A 21111-nucleotide genomic window follows, 5' to 3' on the forward strand; every position below is an offset into this window, starting at 1 on the left:
TGAGAGCTAAATTAAAGTATTATTTCAAAATGATACTTATTAACTTTGGAAGTGGCAATTACCTGAACCTCGGGTGATAGCTGTGTCCAGCGCTTACTTTTAACACTAAATTTGATACAGATTCTTTGATCCATTTTTTTGGAATAGGCACAAATGGAAGACAAGTCATGACACGTGTAAGCAAATCAGCTGTCAATAATTAACAGAACATTCAAAATAGCTGGGCTTGTTGGCATACACCAAAGATGTGTGTACCAACATGATGCCACCAAAATTTTAAAAAATTATATGAATCCGCAGAAATTAAAAAGTCGTGAAATTTTTTGAACAGACCTCATATGCTTTTTTTTCTCATCATTGTTATTATGCTATTTATTTATATTTATAGATGTTTTATTTTAAATAATTTGCAATACCTCCTCTGACTTAAGAGACTTAAGGTGCTTATTTGACTTTGTCAATGATTGTAAAATTGATATGACAATAAACATGATTTATTATTATACAGTAGAGTAGAATACCATTTTATGTTTAATATGTACGTAAACTTGTTTTGTTGTTGAGGTATGGGCTATTCTTGTTAAAAACCAACAACAACAAACAATCCAAAACATCATTAAAAAGTGTTGAAATGTTTTTGCATAAGGTAATATTTGTGTTGTGTAAGCGTTTTCAATTATAATGGCATTGTTATAACAATTTTGAAAATTAAACAACAAATGAGATTTAATTGCACCCTCCTCTGTCACATTGCAGACAACAGTTCCTCCATTTGGAACCACCACTCTCACTGAGGACAGCTTGCTGCGGCACGCTCAGTTTGTATGTGACCAGGTACTCAGCTTCGACACGGGGGCCGATAATACTGACGATTTGCTCATCACTTCTCCCTGCATGCGCGCACTTGTGAAACTAGCTGGCGTCACCTTTGGCCAAAGGTAAGTTAATTTATAACAAACACTTAGGTTAAAACTACAAAGCTACTAACATTTTTTTAAGTATTTGGTAAGGCAATATTTAATATTATAGCAGTTATTAATGTATTTTACAGTGCGATTTGCTGGATTTTTAGTCAATTCTTTTTTCAAATGTGTTTAGGATTTGGCAAAGCTGTACAAAGAGTTTTAGGAGACTCTTAATGATTGATCCATTGTTATAGTCGATAGTCAGATTCTTTATTATGTAGACTTCAAGTACAGTAATGTGTCAAAATTAATGTAATGATAAAGTGCTCCTAAAAAGTCCATCATTAATAATAATGGTGTCTTTGTCTTTTTAATTTTGTGTAGCAAGTTCTTCCAGGATAACGTTTTCCATGCCTGCCTGGTTTTAACCTGTCAACGTTGATATTTTCCACTAGTATAAAATATTTATTATGAGCATCCTCTCAGTCGAGTTTGAGTGAGAGTGTATATCCCATGCTGCGTGTTTGCTCCAGGTGATGTGTACATTCCCAAAACAGAAGAGCCTATCCTTTAATGCAATACATACAATTGCCACTTCAAATAAATAATTTTCACATAGGTCGGATATTTTGATAACTTCAGTGATGTTTTTAATTGTGTCCTTGATGAAAATAGCTACTCCACCCAGCTTATGAATTGCTCTGCTACACTCTGCTATTAAGCAGAATCCTCTAACCTAGGTGTTCTCTAGTTCTTCCAACTGAAGGGCATATTCAGTTAGGACCGGTATGTGGAAACATGTTTCCTTTAATAGATGATTTAGCGCATTAACCTTTTTTTTCAACCCCCTAATATTTTGGTGGAGGTCAGTTAATTTGTTAGCTGAACTTGCATTGCCAGGGGTGTGTTAAAAAAGTCTAGTTTTGTATTTTGATACTTTATTTTGGCAGGAAATAAAAAATAGTTGGTGTGATTTTTTTCATTGGTGTGTGTCTTCTGGTGCAGGGTTTGTTGGGGTGATGATAAAATAATCCTGCCTGGTTTTTGCAAAGGGATGTTCATTTTGTTATTTTTGCCCTCTCTTTGTATTATGTTCTCTGCATTGCTGGCTTTGTCAGGGTCAGTGGGCAACAACTCTTCAAGAGTTTCTTTGTGAGTGAACTGCTTCGCAATTGCTGGAGGTCGCTTTATGGGTTGCTTATCTATTTTTGGAAAGGGTCCATCTTTGTACTGGTGAATAAGAGGTGTTATTAGGATTTGTGTTAATTTATTACTGACAGCTGATTACGTCCTATCATCAAGCCTTTTGTTATTGTTCTTAGTTGTGTTTTGAATGTTCTTCTTGGCTTTTTCTAACTTGTAAGGGTATACTAGTTGTATACATGTAAGGGGAAGTTCTTTTTCCCTAGGTTTTGTTTTAGTCACAGTAGTAGACATATTCATTGATGGATTTGTTGATCTGTTTGGTCCTCCTTTTTCTCTGTATTAACCAAGGATTGTGATGCTGGAGGGATGCTTTCTCTCGAGAAGTGTTTTTCTTTGGTTCTTGAGTGTTTCCATCTTCCCGCCTTATTCTTTTGAAAAACCAGAAGAGTATTTTACCATATTTTAAATTTTGGTGTGTTTAAATAGTTTGTTGTGATTTTATATGTAGTTCTTCAAACTATATTTTCTACATGAAGTTGTTTTTCTTTCTGCAGTTGGGACTAACAGAGTCTGTTAGTTCTTCACTGTGGGTTTTTAATCTTGCTTAAGTACTTGTGTACATTTCCCTCCAGTGTTTTTATTTTACCTTCTACACTCACTACCATGGCTTCCAGTCTAATGATGTTTTTCTTCAAGGAGCTTGCTTTTTCCTAAAACAGCTGATTTTATCTATCCTGTCACTCATTTTCAATTTGTCTTATTTATTTATTTCAATCTCCAGAGAATATTTTCAACCAGATTATTTCCTATTTCTAATAGTGAGTTGTCAAGAATTTTGTTCTATTCTGTACATTGGGAGAATGTTGAACCCTATGATTTGTTGACCTGGGAGTCAAAAAAGCTGTTCTTCAGATTGGACTATTATCTTGTCCATTGGGTATTTTGTGTTCCTGTCTTAAAGGATCTGAGCAGCCGTTGCAAGTTAAGTTTGAAGTTTCTTCTTTGGACAGTTCCTTAAGGTAGATTATCTGTAAGGTTTACACATCCTCCATGAAACCTTTTTGGCAAGGGTCTGAGATGATTGCTGAGTACTTTACTCTGATGCCACAGAGACCAGATAGGCATGTAAGGAGTCTTGCATTGGTTTATCATGTTAGGGAGTCAGCCTTAATAAAATAAACAACAAAAAGACGTACACAATTTAGGCAGTTTTTGTGAGGTTTGGCTGATTGCTCCTGTTAAATTTTTTTTAAGTGGTCTTTTTTGGTTAGCTGGATTTATTTCCTGCGCCAATTTGTGTATCTTGTTAGCCATGTTTGAGCGATTAACAGTTAAATGCTGTGTCGATAATACATACAATACAAACACCTATCTGTACCGATAGTGCTGAGTGATAAGCGAGAGATGAGTCAGAGTCTGTAGGTATGCATGCCAGTGCACAGTCAGCACAGGTGCTCAGCTCTGTACATCTGGCATAACTAGAAGTGATATCAGTTCAGTGCCTATTCACTATCAAGTCTTATGCTGTTCTTTATAACAATAAGTTCAAGTTATAAAGTTCTTACTTATTAAGAGATTTAATATTCTGATTTAGTGTAAGTATTTGGATTTAAATGAGAACTTGCTTTTGTGTCATTTAGGTAAGCTGTAATAAGGTAAGTTATATATTGTCTTCTGGTAAGTTCATATTGATAAGTTGTATATGATTTTCACGTTTAAAAGTTCAGGTTGAAGTTTTGTTTTGTAGGAATTTGTTGTTTTACCTACAAAAGCTACACCAATTAAGAGAGCACTTTTACAACAGTCGTTAAGTGTCCTCCATATTGGATTTGTATGATATCTAACATGAAACCTATAACTTTCAAATAGATTTCATATGTTGACATACATTATGTTTTAGCTTTACATTGTTCTGAATCAAAAGTGTTATATCTTAAATAAATAATTACTGTAGTATTATATAGCTACAGTAATAGTAACTTATAGCTCACTAATGCTAAGCAGTGAAAAGTTATAATGAGAATAAATATTTTTAATTAGGATAGTGATCATTATCATGATCAGTAAATTGTTACTATTAATAGTGATGAAAAGTTTATGAAATTAAAGTAATAAACATAGACACAGTGAATTATAATTGAATAAAAATATGCCATGATGTAAAAAAACTAAGAAATTATATATGATACAGCACACGTTAATTTTATATGTGATATAACAGGTTGAGTTGAGAACTTTCTATACACCTTGACCTAGCAAAACTAGAGAAATTGTACAATATAAGGAGAACTTGAAATGCAGTGTAATACAGTAGCTCGACATCGTGGCACAGTGGCCAAGGTTTAGTCAAAATAGAAATGTGATCAATTATGTGATGCATGCTAAACTAGAAGAATGATACAATACAATGATAACCTGTAAAGTAATATGACACACTGGCACATTTTTTCAAGCAATTAACACTTTACACTTAATAACTTTTTGAGAGTTTTACTGGTAAGATGTCTTTCTCTACTGGAGGATGGGTGAGACGTAGGATATTGAAAGCCTTGTTTAATACAAAATTTAATTGTATTTTTTTTGTCAATGTGTACTCTTATTCAAGAGAAGTAATATAAATAGTGTAAAGAATAAAGTGTCTGATTCTAGACGAGCGATGAGACGGTCAGAAAAGAAAGACTTCAAGAAGAAGAAGTTAGCTGGATGGAGTAAGGCAACAACTACTCCACTGGTCAGTGATGTGTTTGAAACATTCTTCTCTGACCAATTGGATAGTGATGCTTCTTCCAAGGTAATTTTTCCTAATTCAGTTGGTGTCGTTTTCATCTAATGTGTAACAGGTCAACATTGATAAAATTCAAATTCAAATGGTTCGCAGTAAAAACAGTAAGTGGGAATTGATGTATGGCCTCTAGACGTAAACAAGGATGTTTTTCATTCTATTCAAACATATTGGTTTGGGTTGGAGGCTGGGGAGCTAACGACTTCAGTTGATTTTCTGTGTGTGACCCCCGTTTTGTGGACCTCAATGTTTCTCTGAGAAATCTCAGCCTTCCTCCTACTTCTTGATGACAAGACAGTAAAGGGGGGAAAGAGGTACAGGTGTCCTCTCTGTTCTTTTCCATGTGTTTTTCAAATTAACCAATGAAATGTTAAATAGAGATGATTGATTATATCTTTAGATGTAATCTAATGTGATCAAATAGTAACAGGGCTTTTCATTTAATTTGTGATTGTGGTGATGAATTTGATTTTAGTGAACACGTGCTCCGTAAATATGTTTAAATCCATATATCATGCTTGAAGTGGTGTTTTTAGTGAATAAATTAGTACTTTAAATTCAAAATCATAAGAAAAATTCAAAAATTCTTCCTTACTATTGAAAATCAGACATTAGAAATTTAAGTGGTTATGATGGAATGATTCTAGATGAATAAAGAGGAATATTGTAACAACTAAAAGGAAATATATATACATTAAATCATAGAACTACAAGTGAATGATAAATACATAATGTAATGTCCATTACATTACATCTAAAGGGACATGAAATTTAATAAATTACAAAAAATTTGATTCATTGAAATGGAATATCTATAATTCAATTGTGTATGTTTTTGGTCAAACTTTAATTTGTTTGAAGAAATAAAACCTCAACTATTAGTACAATTTAATAAGGACTTGTTTAATAATTAGAATCACAATCATGGGGATTTCAAAAATCAAAATTCATTTTAAATCCAATCAACATCAAATAATTAACAAGTGGGACTTTAGAATAAAAATTGATCTACAACAAATGCTCTTAGTTCCTTATGTACTACTGACAATTAATTGTTACAGCCCACAGGAACAACAAAGTTAAGATTACAACGCTTGCTTTGTATTGTATAAAGAGTTTCTACTTGAATAACTTGTAAGTTGGTTGAAGGTGTTGGTTTGAAAAAAGAGTTCTGATGTAATGTATAAATTTAAAACACAATTACCGCAACATCAGAACATTTGTAATGTAATGATCATGTATTTGTGATTAAATTTTAAGTTAATCAACAATTTTAATACATTTAACATAATGGATGGACGTTAATACCTATTTATGAAAAATTATTATATACAGATTGCATTCATAACAAGGATTCATATAATAGGATTTTTATTTTTCATATAATAACTCTATATTGTTGAATTAATAAGATTTTATATAAGTAATAAACAAATTTTGTAGATGTTTAATATTTTTAGTGCCAGGTCAAAAATTTTCATTTCCAAGAATGCCAGGTATTTCCCACCCAGTACTGCTAAAGGATGCCAGGCTTATTTCAGCCATTTTGCAGTGTTTTACTAAAAAAAAGAATTGTTAAAATTACAAACAGTGAGGTATTTTCCTATTTTTTTTACACGTTAAAAAATATGTTTCCTTTTTAAAAACTAAAAAATTTGGTAATTTAATGTACATTTAAAAATTAAAAAAAAAAAAAAAATATATTTACTAACAATACATCTTTTCCTTTTTCACATTAGGAATAGCAGGAATAGGAATAGAAATGCCTTCACTATCAAACATAATTGTAACTAAAAAAAAAAATAAGTAGGATATAATCATAAAAAGTTTTGGTTAATATTTTAAAAACTGTAAAAGTTATTAAGCTATTAGGAAAACTACATTTTCATTTTTCTGTTGTTTGAGACTAAATTTAAAACTAAACAGCTAATGAATCATACAGTATTGCTATAAATATTTTTTCATGCCATTCAGTCCGTTCTGATTGTTTATATACCAACAAATATTTTATATTTATATTTATTATAATATATTTAAAAATGATGGTAAATTTTTTCTATGAGCGTATAGACGTATGTCTTTATGCTTCTGTGGTTTTTGCAATGTCTGTTTATGCAGACGTTCACATCTCTCAGTAGTTTTAGAGTGGGTCTGCCTATATGGACGTAGGCACTAAAAGGATGAAATAGATTATTTTTGGACTTGGGGTTGGGTGTGTTTTAATCAAAACTACTTATTTAATCAAGATTATTAAGTCAGCAAACATTTATTTATCAGATGAAAGTCACTTATAGCGGTTTAACAAATATGATGTGATGTACGACAGGGACCCAAGCGACGCAGGTGTGGAGTGTGTGAAGCCTGCCAGCTGTCAGATTGTGGCACTTGTCCTTCTTGTGTCGACATGATCAAGTTCGGTGGTACTGGACGCAGCAAACAGGCTTGTGTCAAGCGCAGGTCAGAGCGCAATACAATATTGTATTGTATCACATTATTTTGTTATATTAGCCCTTTTAGTCTTTGGCTTGTTTCACATGTTACATGCATAAAATGCCTGGCAATTCTATGTCAATAAATGTGAGTCTTTGGAAAAACACGCAGAAGTTTTGTTACTGAAGAATACTCTTTATAGTTCTTAATGTGTTTGATATATGTTTTGTTATAGAATGTCATGGCAGTGTGGAATATAAATTTAATTCTATTAAAGCAAAGTAAAGTTTTAGAAATCTTTCATATATAGGTGACATAACTGAAAAATGATTAATAAAAATAAATTTAATACTCTTGAAGCATTGCTAATAAATCAGCTATGCGTAATGAAGTGAATAAAGTAAACATAAGATAAACATTATGAATGAAATAACATTTGCATTGTTCTGTTAAAGAGTTTATAATCACTAACGCACATGAAACTGAATATAGGAATTACTAAATTATACGGTAGCCACGTTGTTACAAAATATTGAATATGTTTACAATATTTACTCTAAACACAACTTAATTGATGTAGTTCACATAACATTGGAGAAGATTTAGGAATCACTGGTTAATATTAGGCGCTTTCATATGAAATTTCATCACTGAGATCAGGCTTTTCATGTTTATTTCAGCCTGAACTTGCAAAGTATGTTGCACTAATTTAAAATTCACAAAAGATGATCATTGTTTTTGGCATAGTTATAATAATGCTCATTTTAAGTACAGTCGTCTGCGGTCACATATGTTTGGCCTGAGTAGGCTTTGTCATTAATTTTCATACATTTTTACCACTTAACTTTTCCTCTTAGCATTAAGATCATAAATTCTTCATAAATTTTCTCTTTTGAATTTTTTTTTTTTTTTTTTAATAAAAAAATTATTACCCTATGTTGAAATATTTACGAGATTTGATTGTTCTTAAATATTTTAATATATATACCTTTAATAATCTTAATCTTAACATTGTTAGATTATACAACATTATATATGTTAAGTTGATTTTAAACATTTTTAAATAAAAACAATTGTCAAGAGTGAGAATGACTATAAAATTCAGTAAGGAATAATTTATTAGAATGAACTGCTGCCTGTAGGTGTCCGAACATGGCTATACAAGAAGCTGATGATGACGATCAAGAGGAGGACGATGACAATATGGAGATATCAGCTGATGACAGCAGCAACATGAGCTGGAACTCAAATCCCCGCAAGTTCAGGGTGAGATCAGACAAGAAGAGCATGGAGTGGGTCGGTGAGCCGCTCAAGGATGATGGGCGAAAGATCTATTTCAGGTAGACCTAGATTTAAACACCTTTACATTAAATAAATATACTACAAATGACAAGGTGTTAAACTAAATTTTGTATTATACTTCATTAAAATAGAGTAGTCTATTAAAATGATGATGACGTAGCAATATAATAAAAGACGTAGCTTGTTCAGTATCTGCCATTATTGGAACAACTTAAGTTTGCATTTTGCTAGTAGTAAGTCTTGTTAGGGAGAATTATAAAAAGTCATGACAGATTATATCCATTTTCCTGCCATGATTTTAAGTGTGTTTCATGTAGTATGTCAAATTTTTAGGTAGTTAAACATTTTCACTTGGTGCAATATAGTTCCAATCTTATACATTTTATATTTTCTTGAGAGTTTCTGATGGTAGAAAATAAAAATTGTAACTGCAAGACCTTTCTGAAATTGACAAAGATTTTATATCACCATTTATGTTAACAGATTAATAAAATATAACAGATTAAGATTGTACTTGCAGTTTCTGCATGAGAAAATTTAATTTTCATTATGGTTTACTAATTTTGTGCTGCATGTACTAATTTTGTGCCTAAACAGGTTTTTGTTTTATAAAGCCAATGAATAATCAGTCATAAATTATATGAGCCCTACATTTTTTTAAATAAATATTTGTTGTTGTTAACATTCACAGGTACAATTTTAAATGGATTAAGATTCAACTTGACTGCAGGAGTAATTAATTTACTATTCAGTTTTAAAACATGTCAATTTTATTTAGTAATTTTCTACATTTTAGTGTTGCTTATGATATGATACGTAACATTTTATTTTTAAATAAAAATAATATGAAAATAAAATTTTTTTAGCGGACAGTTAATATACATAATAATATTTATTGTTATGTAAACATTATTAACTCTTCTACAAAGACTTCTATGTCAAACACAGACATTCATATTTCAAGAATAGTGAAGCATCCACCACTATTAGCGATCCACTGTCAGTCCCTCTGAACCCTCCGCTGTCGGCTGCGATCCTGTAGTGGTGGCAATTGCTTGCAATTGTGCCTGCACATTGCGTGCGATCGGCCAGCTCGCACTCGCTCGTGTGAACCGCTCCATAATGTGATTCGATACACAAAGCCACCAAAACGCACCACACGAGCGTGTGCAGTGGCCCAGCACTTGGCACTTATGGCGTCTGTTACCAATTCTCACGTCTCAATTCAGCTTGATTACAGGTGTGTTTCATTTCAGTTCTGATGTTATTAACATGGTTTTACTGTTAAAAATGTGCGATTTAAACTTTGAATGAGTTATAATAGAAGTATAGTATAGTCGTCTGTTGTAGAATCAAAAAACACACTTAATATTCCACACTTGTTTGCTGAATGATTTTTCGGGCATTTGGTGATAATTTTAAAAGTTCTGGCGCCTTCCCTGAGCTCTGAGTGCAGCAGTATTAGGTACACCTTACTCGATAGAAACCTGGGACTCAAGATGGGATAAACTCTAACTGATATGCTACTCTTCAGTTTCTTCTGTGTCATCTTAAATCACGAAACAGCGAAGCATTATATAGAATAAAAAATATTCTTCATTGATGTTGTTTCATCAAGACACTACTGCTGAATGAGGCGGAGAAGGGGAACTTGAATCGCAGTAGAACGCTGATGAAACGTGCGTTGGCCGTCTAAACGATCCTGCGTTTTGCGATACAACGACCAACCGTTTGATGTATACCGCCCCCCGCTTGTGTCGTAGCCAATACCTAAAATCAATTCCTATTTTAGACGCATCCGGCCATTCCTGCACAAATCGTCGACATCGTGAGTGAAATAAGGAACAGTTTTAAATAGTTTCACCATTTCGCAGTGTCTGAGGAACTAAACACACCTTTATTCAAGCTGAGGTTGAGATGCGAGTATCAGCAACAGATGCCCAAGTGCCGAGTCCTAGACCACTACACGTGCTCATGGCGTGTTGCAGTGCTAGATACTGAAATCAGCTACTCCATGTGGAAAACACCATCTTTTTCTATTTTTATTTTTTTGGTACTATCGTCCGTGAAATTACTATTGACTATTTACTATTTGATGATTAAGATTGAGTGGAAACTCTGTAAAAGAATAATAAGAATAATACCGTTTATATTTCATATACCCTTATACAATCAGATTACTTTACTCTACAGGAATAGTATCCATAGTGAACTGCCTCCTTGTCAGGTAATAACAACACTAAAGTACAACAGAATGTAAAAAACATGTAAAATATGTATGCAATGCTGACAATAGTATTGCATCTGAAAACGTGTATACACCTCAACTGCAGTTAAGGGATTGAGAAATGTTAATTTGAATTGAACAGTTATATTTTAAAGGAACTTTTCTATATTTAGTATAGAGAGTTAGTTTAATTGAAACTTTACTAAAAACGAGTTTGATATGTTTGAAACGGTTTTGATTTTATTTTTGTCCTATACATTTAGAACCTGCCTACATAGTAATCAGTGCACTTCTGAGATCATCATTATCCCCACCAAACCTTCACTTATCATATTGGTATAAAAACTAATATTGTATTAATAGAGTTAACATGTATTGTTTTCAAGGAATAATTGTAATAGTGTATTGGTGTCTGTTATGCTCAGCAAGGTTATGGTCGGGGATGAGGAGATAAGTGTGGGCGATTGTGTGACGGTTGAGCCCAACGACCCGACTATCCCAGTATTCATCGGCCGTGTCCACTACATGTGGCAGGACAAAAGTAAAGAGAAATACTTTCATGCACAGTGGTTCTGGTGAGTAAAATTACTGTCTGGATACATTTTTAAGTGTTATCATGATAACAATTAAGTGTATAAAAATTAAGCAAATTAAATCACAAGCTTTGAAGAATGTGAATTATTCTGATGATAAGTTGAAATATTTTGTAGAAATAATTATATAACAATTATTATAAATTACATGAGTATTAGAGGTTCACTTTTTACAGAATAAATAAGTGGTTGAACGATTTTGATAAATGTTTATTAAATCCTCATTTCAAGAAGAAAATTTCCTGAATAATATTTTTAACTTTAAATGAAAGGCAGGTAACTTGATTTTACAACTTTGATATATGTTTATGTTAAAAAGTTAATTTAAAATTCCAAAAATTCTCCTAACTGTTTGGGAATTATACTATGTAGTTAGAATGTAGACTTGGCTAAATTGGTATATCATTGCAGCCGAGGCTCTGACACCATGTTGGGCGAGACGTCTGACCCGCAGGAGCTGTTTGTGATATACGAGTGCGAGGACTCTCTATTATCTGCTGTGGGAGGCAAGGCTGATGTGACACTGATATCCACTCCAGCCAATTGGGCCCAGCTTGGGGGCAGTGCCCTAGCTGACCTCACAATCAGTGTCGGGTCTGACAACGGCAAGACTTTCTTCTGTCAGAAGAGGTATGTTAGCATTTCTTGTGGCACAGTAACAGTCCTTGAACATTGTCTGGTCGGGAGTGCCGATGGCCAAGCTGTATAAGATGTAGGAGTTTGGGTCTGAGCTAGAGAGATAGTGCAGGTTCAGATCCTGTTTGTGGTAAAAGTGTGTGGTACACTTTTTATCAGTACCATCGACCTTGTACTGTATCGAATCTTCTCTTTATTCTGTTTGATCCTCGCATAGGCTAGTGTCCTAAGAGGACAGAATATGGTTTAATCAAATTCAGTAACTAATAAATTCTTGTATACTTACTTACTCCCATGGCCATGGATACCCTCTATCTCTCCCAGTGTACAGCATCCTATATCACACCTGATAGTTTTCTTAGGTCCCTCTGTACTTTGTCCTTCTGTTGCTTCTTGGGTGTTCCACTCAACTTTCTCCTTCCTTCCTGATTTCCTCTCTATTTCCTTTATCAGTTTATCTTCCTCTCTTCTAATCACGTGTCCTGCCCACCTAAACCTTTTATTCTAATATAGATAGCCTAATAACAAATAGTATATTGGGACAGAATGGCCTCCTTCTCGCCAAAAATAACTTCATTTTTGTACACAGAAGACAATAACAAATCATAATAACGACATGTAATTTTCACATTCAAATAAAGTGTGTTCTTTCTAATAATGTTGTTTTTTTACGACCCGGTAAGAAAAACTCTTCCAAAAATAGTGGCTTTGTGATAATTCCAAAGTAGTATAATTTCTTACCAATATATTTTGACTATCCAAATAAATTTCAAATTTTGTATTGGATTACTTGTAATATGTTAGGGGAGCAGACTGGTTTTACCACCTACGTAGAACAATTATTTAACAGAATTATATGTTAGATACGTGAATTTATATTGTACCTTGCAAATATTAGTACTTATGATTTTTGTTTGTCTTTAGTTCCTATGTGAATGTCATAAGAGTATTTAAGAAAACCACTTTAAATATCCCCAATCAACTCCAAACTTCACTCAGAATTTTAAATTTAGCTGAAAGCATTACTAGTCGAACCAGACCAACATTATAAATATGTTTAATGGCCAACTCCTAGGGTGAGAGCACAAATAGCAGCAATGAGAAGTTCTAACACCACTCCTCTGTAATCTTGTTGATATTTTTCTTAATAAAGTTCCATGCAGCCGTCAACATCACATCTAGAGCTTTGCAGTAACATAATTTTACTTGTTCAAGGTTGGTTCCCTGAAATCATAGGATATATTCCTTATAACAATATTACAAATCATTTATAACTGGTGTCAGAAAAAGGTTTGTAGAATCAATCATGAAAAAAAGCATTCATCGGTAAGAGAAACCTATGCAGTCACAAACGCTTTAAAATAGGTGGTGCATCCCTCATCATCTTAAAAGAAGTTAAGTATCCAGGAGTTAAACTAAATTGAAAACTGACATGGAATGCCCACTTAGACATTTTGCTCATGAGATATATTCTTATGAACCTTTGACACTGTTGGGCCTTCCTGATTTTGAAAGCCATACATCAGCCACTGACTGCATGGAAGTTCAGGTTGCATAAGAATCAAATCAGAATCTGGTTTTTTGTTACTCTCCAAATAACACTATAAGCATTGGAAACTTAGAGCCTCTTTCATGCAGGAATCTAAGCAACCTTCACCGATATCTTATCGGGAATAAAGCTGATGAGCGTATATTATCTTCCGAACCAATTAAATCATGTGTGCAAGATTAGCAATTTTATGCTTACAAGAACTTGTACCTGTTTTTTGTTGTTGTTTTTGCTGTGTTAAAGTTCTCAGAATATCACGTGGTTAATACAAAGAATTAGGAAAGAAGTTATTAGAATTGTTCTAAAAATAGGGGCAATAATAAAAAATATTGTGTATCCTCACATGATTTGAGGATACACAAAAAGTTTTACAGAGCCTAATACAAAGTGATATAATTATGTCTTCTTACATTTTGTATAGATATAATTTTTACATCTTAAAAAATGTACTTTTGGAGTTGTCAACAAAATAACAATTTGTCTTTTTGGCCTAAGATGAGACAAATTAAAATAGATTTTTGAACTGTTTAAAGTATTGTTTTTCCCACTTGTAATAATGTGGTTGATGTTTGACAGGTATGACCCTCTTCATGGACGATTTGAAGACATCCTATCTGGTCCTTCATGCTTAAAGCCAGAAAACAGTCACAGGTACTAATTTTTGTTACTAATTTGCCAGGAAATGTTGTCTTTTAAGACCGCATTTGACTCTTCTCTTTCTCTCTCTGATAAACGGTTTCAGTTTGAACTTTAGCATTAATAAATTATTAAAAGAGTTATACACAGCGTATGTAAATGATATTACCTTAATTTTTGTTTTACCAAAATGATTGTGGCTTTTGTCCCAACATTATTGTAGCAAATATGCAACTGAATTGAAATTATTTCAATATGTTCAGTATTAAAATTTGTGTATTTTACAGGTTTTGTCCGTGCTGTGAAAGAATCCATAAACAAACAATGAGAGAAACACCTTCAGTAGAGGATAGATTAAATGAAGAAGGACCTAACAAGGAGGTAGGTTTACTTAGTCTTTTCTGTGGTTAATTATATGAATAATAACAGTTTTGATTAAATATGTTATTTGCTGACGGGTCTTTGTTGTTTATAAAAATAAAACACTCATAATATGTGAGGAAGCACAATGTATTCTCAGACTTGTGACATCAAGTTGCGTTCCAATTTCATAGGGTATAGCATTTGACTGTGTTGTTATCAGTTTGGCTAAATGTGGTGCAGCATTTTACTGTGGTGTAATATTGTTAGAAAATAAGTGTGTTAGTTTTTAGCCAGACCTTTATTTGTCTCTTGCTGTAGAAGGCTTGAAAGTTTTTCTCTCCATACAGAGCATTCCTGAAATCCATGTTGTGACATGACCGATAATTTTATATTTTTTATATTCATATAAAAAAATTTACATGAAAATGTTTTTAACCACAAAATATTATATTTATATTATACACCTTAACTTGTATAACAGGATAAACAGTAGATAGCACTGCCATGTGACTTGTAAGGTTTCTGTGTTTTACAGGTGATGTACGGAGTGGTGAGGTGGAGAGATGTGGAGTACCGCCCTGGGAACTTTGTGTTCCTTACACCAGGAGTTTTCAAATTCAAGTCAGGGAAGATGGCTGTTTTCAAAAAAGACTCTCGCAAAGAAGACAAGGTAAAGTTCTGTTCAGTGTGAATAAAACATCTTTTCTGCTTTAAATTAAGAAACTAACATAATGTAAAAACAAAAATATATGAACAAATTATAAATTTACCTTCTTATGTTCCTCAATAATATGACGTTGCAACCTGTTTTGTCAACACTGACATCATCAGGTATCTATGCATTAGCGTTTTATTGTAAAACACTATAAAAATATTATAAATTAAATTACACATTTAGTTATATTAATTTTGTCTTTTTGCTTTATTTATTTATCAACTAGTTCTTTGCCCTTGCTTAACTAGCTATTGATATAATTAAATAAACGTTTGACTTACAATTATTATTGAGTTTATTTGTCACATATATGATACAGGGTTTCGTGAATTATACTGCCATGGGCACATAAAAAAACTATATCCAACATATAAAATGTTTTGGTGCATGTTAGGTTTGAATTTATACAAAAATAGATTTGAATTTTGAAAGATTTGGAATCTTGAATTGGGTAGATCTTACTTGAGTTCAAATCCAGTTTTACTTTGTATGTTCCATTGACACTTATTCATCTTCCAATCATCCTTGTCGGTTTAGTGTAGATTTAATACTGGTAGTAGTAATCCTTGCAGATCTGAGAGTTCTGGTTGCCATCCAATATTCAAATGTTCATCATCTAGTACATGTCTTTTCTGTTCTTGGATTCGATTCAAAAATCGAGATTCACCAATTTAATACAAATAATAAAAAGTATTACTGTATTTAATAACTCAAATGTTGATTAGCTTTGATGAAAAAAGGTTCTTCTCCATCTCATATTAAGCCATCATTCAAAAGAATAAAATTCCATTATTGTCAAGTCACCAGCTGATCTAAATTCACTTTATAACTCCAGGTGTTGTAAACTTACTTTGCATAACAATCTCCTTGATATTAAGATTTAATGTATTCTGTGGTATTTGGTCTAAAGAAATTACTTTATTTTATGATTTATGATGATGATTCAATTTTACACTAGTTTATGTATTTCTATCTTATATTTATGATAATTTGTTTTATGTTAATTTTAACTCTAAAATAGGTTGCTAGTTTATCTTAATTTTAAAATCTATTGATTGATATATGTTTATTGTAAGTTATCAAAATTGTATGTGTGTATGTTATTCTTCTTCTTGATTTCTGTGTGTGTGTACATATGTGTTATAAACTCCTTTAGTTATTTATTAATCTTCTATAAACAAACATAAAAGTTAATATGAACTATTAACTTTTCAAAACAAATCTGTTATAGTTACAAAAAATCCTAACTGCTACGATACAGTGGCCTCACGTTTGTGCGTGCTAGATGGATGGTTTGCAACTAAAGGTCTGTCTAGCTCAAGCGATCATGTTGCCTCTGCATCATAGCAATTCATGTTTTGTGAATATATGTATTTGTTATTTAATTTGGTAATTAAATGTTATTACTTCATGTACTATGTTTTTTTATTTTAACCTGCAATGAAATGCCAATGCGTGGATACCTAATGATGAAAATACAAAACTCATTGGAACGTCACAATATTGAGGAACATAAGATGGTAAATTAATGATGCATTAATATTATGAATGTTCCAGCAGTAGGAACTTTATAACAAAAGTATAATATTATAAGTATTAGACTACAAGCTGACATTCTTGGTGTAAGTTACAATATTATTAAACTGTTGGTATTTAAATGAGATATTACAAATGTAAACAAATTTATGATTAGTTAGAAATTAAATAAGTAAAATTTTATAAATTTTCAGAACAATGTGTAGCCTACTACTATTTTAAAAACTTAACTCGACTGGTAGATAGATTTTAAAATAATTTGCTGTAGTAATAGTTAGTAGTTTGATATATTTTGCATTTAGTTGTGTATGACACATTTTCTAACAGTATAGAAATTATTTACTAAACTTTCGTTTTATTGAATTTGGACAATTTTTCAGCACAATCAGTGACATTGCTAATACTTTGTTTGTACAGGTGGACGAAGAGCTTTATCCCGAATACTACCGGAAATCTTCAGATCATGTCAAAGGCTCTAATATACTGACACCTGAGCCATTCTGCATCGGCTACATCGTTGCAATCGTGACGCGATCCCGCGACAAACTCGTAGCTGCGAGTGACATCTGTCTGCGGGTCAAGAAAATGTACCGGCCAGAGAACACGCACCGTGATGCTAGCCTCAGCCACCAACTTGATCTCAACCAGATCTACTGGACTGATGAAGGTACTGAACTCAACACAGTTCACTGAAGGCCCAAACACTGACTATTGTAGATAATAATCAGTTTTGTGTGAGTCTGCTAGGGACGTTTACAGCAACTATTAAGCATGTTATGCAGTAGTTGCTATTAAAATAACTATTTTATTATCTTATTGAGTTTTGTTGTTTTATTAAAGTATATAACGTTTTCAATGTGTTGTACTTACGTCATCAGTTTTAACATGAATTATTGGTAGAGGTATTTTTAAATAAAAGCATTAGATATCTCCAAAAATTGCATTTGTTTATTTATATGTCCCTCCATAGACTACATTTTCAAACATTATAATTATAAATTAATGTCCTTTGTTTGAAGGTTATTTTTGACGATGGAAGGATTGTGAAGGAAACAGGATTTTTTTTCCGGACATTTGCCATCGTTTAGTGAATGTTAAACAAATGTTAATGTTTTATTTTAAGAAATTGCTTTAAATAAAGTAAATTCGAATGGAATACGGTTGTAAAATGTTTGTAAATATACCACAAAATACTTTCATTTGTTTGATTTTACTATCATGATTGTCAGCATTTGCATATAGAAGAAACAAAATGTATAAGTAAATCAGTTAGGATGAACTAAATGATAACAGTTTGTACATTAAAATCATAGTTTTTGTCATGGTGTCATTCAAGCTTTAATGAGTAAGTGTATGGTGGTAAATAATACATGTATCTGTCTATTGGCAAATAAACTAATATCATTTTCATTTGTATTTGAGTAAAAAAGTTACTTTTGTATATGTATGTTGAAGTTTTATTCTGAACAATATTTATGAAGCACGAACTAATTAAAATCCTTTTTACTGTTGCAGAACTAATAGTTAATTTTGGGGATGTGGCTGGACGATGTTATGTCATGTTCGGGGAGAATGTGGAAGAATCAAGAACTGTGCAAGAGTGGACGGCAGAAGGACCTTACAGGTTCTACTTCAACCAGGCCTATGACAGTACAAACCAGGCATTTGTGGAGCCCCCTTCGCATGCCACCCTGATCGGTTCTGTGGGCAAGGTACTTTAAACCTTTAATACCTTTCAATTTTTATTGAGTAATGTACTATAATTATTTCGTTAGCCTTATCAATTCTAAGAAACAAATTTTTTGACATACTAGGTATTTGTGTTAGTAAAATCTCGACCTCAGATTTTTGGAATACTTATCTTACAGTTTTATTAGTTAAATATGCTTATTATAACACACATCACATTAATCAATAGTGTGTTAATAACTTATGGGTTCCTTATAATCTGTGTAATGACAATGTTAAAGTTTAATTCAGAAGGTCCAGATTTTTTATCACTTTCTTTTGTCACAGTTTGTAAACTACAATTAATCTGCAGTGTGCTATTCATTATTAACGCTACGCTGGTGAGGTGACACCAACGAACGGGAGTGGTAAGGTTGGGTCTGATAGACCCATTTTGTAAAATTAATTGTTTTGGGTGTAAATAAAAAACCGAACACAATAATTATGGAAAATCTTGTAATATACATTACTAACTACTAGTAAATCATATATTTATACAAGAACACAAGCATATTATATATATATATATATATATAATATATAATATTTATTATATATATGTATTTTATATGCTTAATATAAAAAATTACCAATTATGAATAGACAAACATTAGTTGTAAACAATGGATATAGAAACATAAGAAACCAGTATTTAGTTTTTAGAAAAACTATGTGTCTAACGTAAGTGTCTAGTTTTGATCTTCAGTGCAATATTTGCAAAACATCGTAGTGTATTGAGACATATCCAATGTTGCACTTCTGGCAAAAGTAGCGGGTTTTGCTGTCCTTGCACGCGTGACATCTCCTCTCCTATCTGCTTCAGGACAGTCCTTGGTGGGTCCTGAACACCAGCAAAACGTTTGCAAAGTTGTCTTATCTGTGTAGGAAGTCTTACATTTGCTGCACGCTGTTCAAATCATAGACTTCATAAGATTTACAAGGCTAAGTTTGTTCAATAAATTTTTCTACGAGACAATTTGTTTTGATGTTTTATAGTATGGAGCACGTGACTATTTATACCAGCTACATTGATCAAATGGAAAAATACGGTAAGAGGCCAACGCCTACTGTTGCGCATTTACATTATACTCTGTGCACATTTGGTCAACACTGTCGACTCCTCCTTTTTGTTGTTATTATAAAAAGATATAATCTCTCTGGTTTTCATAAATCTCCAGTACTCTCATCAATCTTTGAGTCCATATGCATGGTTGATATCAACACTACACACTTATTTCTTTTGGGTATATAAGACACAATAGTTTTGTCTTTATGAAAGACAAAAAACTACTATGGACAGCCCTTCTACTGGTGTTGACCAAATCCTCAGGAAGAAACGGTTTTGTTTTTTCTTACAGTTCCCACAACCGTAAGTCTTTTTTGAGTCAGTGCTTCAACTAGGGCGTAGGTAACGAACCAATTATCAAGGGTAACATTGCGTCCAGAATTGAAAAATAGTTTCACACATGCGTAGCACAACATCTCTAGCAGCATTACTAACCTCGTATGGACCACGTGGCTGAGTCGCAAGATACACTTCCATGTTAGAGGTGTAGAACAAATTAGAATCTACCATACTAAAAATTTTGAGGCCGTATTTAGCTGGCTTCTTGGGCATATACATACGGAATGGGCAGCGACCCCTGAAAGATACTAATGTCTTATCGACGGTAACAAACATTTCCAACAGAAAAGTTATTTTTTACAATTGTTTACAAAACCCATCAAAAAGTTCTCTGATATCAGCAGTCTCTAGTTTCAGCATTGTCAAATCGTAAGCATCTACACAAAAAACAAAATCTTTGAAGACTCATTGTGGCCGGGAAAATTTCAATCCCAGTCCCATCTTTTTTCCCATAGCTCTTCAACATTTAGCCTTCCAGCATGTAACACTCCGGCAAGAACTAACAGGCCAATAAAACTGTTTATTTCAATTTCATTCGTTACAATAATTTGGCTTTGATCGCATAATTTTTGAGATATATTCCAAATATACTGATTTGTAAATGTAACGATATTTCTGATTATGTTCTCATCCATAAACAAAGACCAAATCTCATATTCGGTAGAAGGTTGATTGGCAGTTTGTGAAAGTGCTGGAATTCTAGCTCTAATAACATTACGCATAGGAGCTTGGCCCTGGAGGATTTCATTATTTCCCACCTAGTTCTTAGTTTGTCTTTACCCAAATAAAATTCTGTTGGAGTTTGAAGACGTACCCGTGGTTGATCAACAGATGGTTCTTCTTCATCGTGGCCTTCTCCTTCTGTATCAGTGCTGTGTACACTTACATTTTCGTGATCAGAATCGACTTCTTCATCCTCTTCTAACAAAGGATTGTCTATGTCCTCTTCTAACATTCGACGAATAAGTTCATTATTATGGACAATGTTCGCAGCCATAATTAAACTACACAAGTTCACCAAAAAGAAGAAAATAGTTTATTCTGATACTCTAAAACACTGTAACACCAAAGGTAACCTTGGTCGGTGTGACCCGAAACACAGTAACACGAGTAGTAAGGTTGGGTCTGACAGGCCCAGTCCGCTGTTGTATATTTATT

The 21111-nt window shown here is 32.8% G+C and overlaps 1 protein-coding gene across 1 annotated transcript in view; it reads left to right on the plus strand.

Moving 5' to 3' along the window:
* Positions 1 to 21111, plus strand: part of LOC124364908 (DNA (cytosine-5)-methyltransferase 1-like) — a 49053-nt gene that overhangs the window by 12083 nt on the left and 15859 nt on the right. The window contains exons 9-19 of the mRNA XM_046820716.1: positions 757 to 938; positions 4701 to 4842; positions 7160 to 7290; positions 8406 to 8603; positions 11218 to 11367; positions 11797 to 12015; positions 14147 to 14221; positions 14494 to 14587; positions 15105 to 15239; positions 17238 to 17487; positions 18336 to 18532. Coding sequence (XP_046676672.1) covers positions 757 to 938; positions 4701 to 4842; positions 7160 to 7290; positions 8406 to 8603; positions 11218 to 11367; positions 11797 to 12015; positions 14147 to 14221; positions 14494 to 14587; positions 15105 to 15239; positions 17238 to 17487; positions 18336 to 18532 — 1773 coding nt within the window. The remainder of the gene's footprint in view (positions 1 to 756; positions 939 to 4700; positions 4843 to 7159; positions 7291 to 8405; positions 8604 to 11217; positions 11368 to 11796; positions 12016 to 14146; positions 14222 to 14493; positions 14588 to 15104; positions 15240 to 17237; positions 17488 to 18335; positions 18533 to 21111) is intronic.

Source organism: Homalodisca vitripennis, chromosome 6 (genome assembly GCF_021130785.1).
Source record: "Homalodisca vitripennis isolate AUS2020 chromosome 6, UT_GWSS_2.1, whole genome shotgun sequence".
In the NCBI taxonomy this organism is placed as follows: domain Eukaryota; kingdom Metazoa; phylum Arthropoda; class Insecta; order Hemiptera; family Cicadellidae; genus Homalodisca; species Homalodisca vitripennis.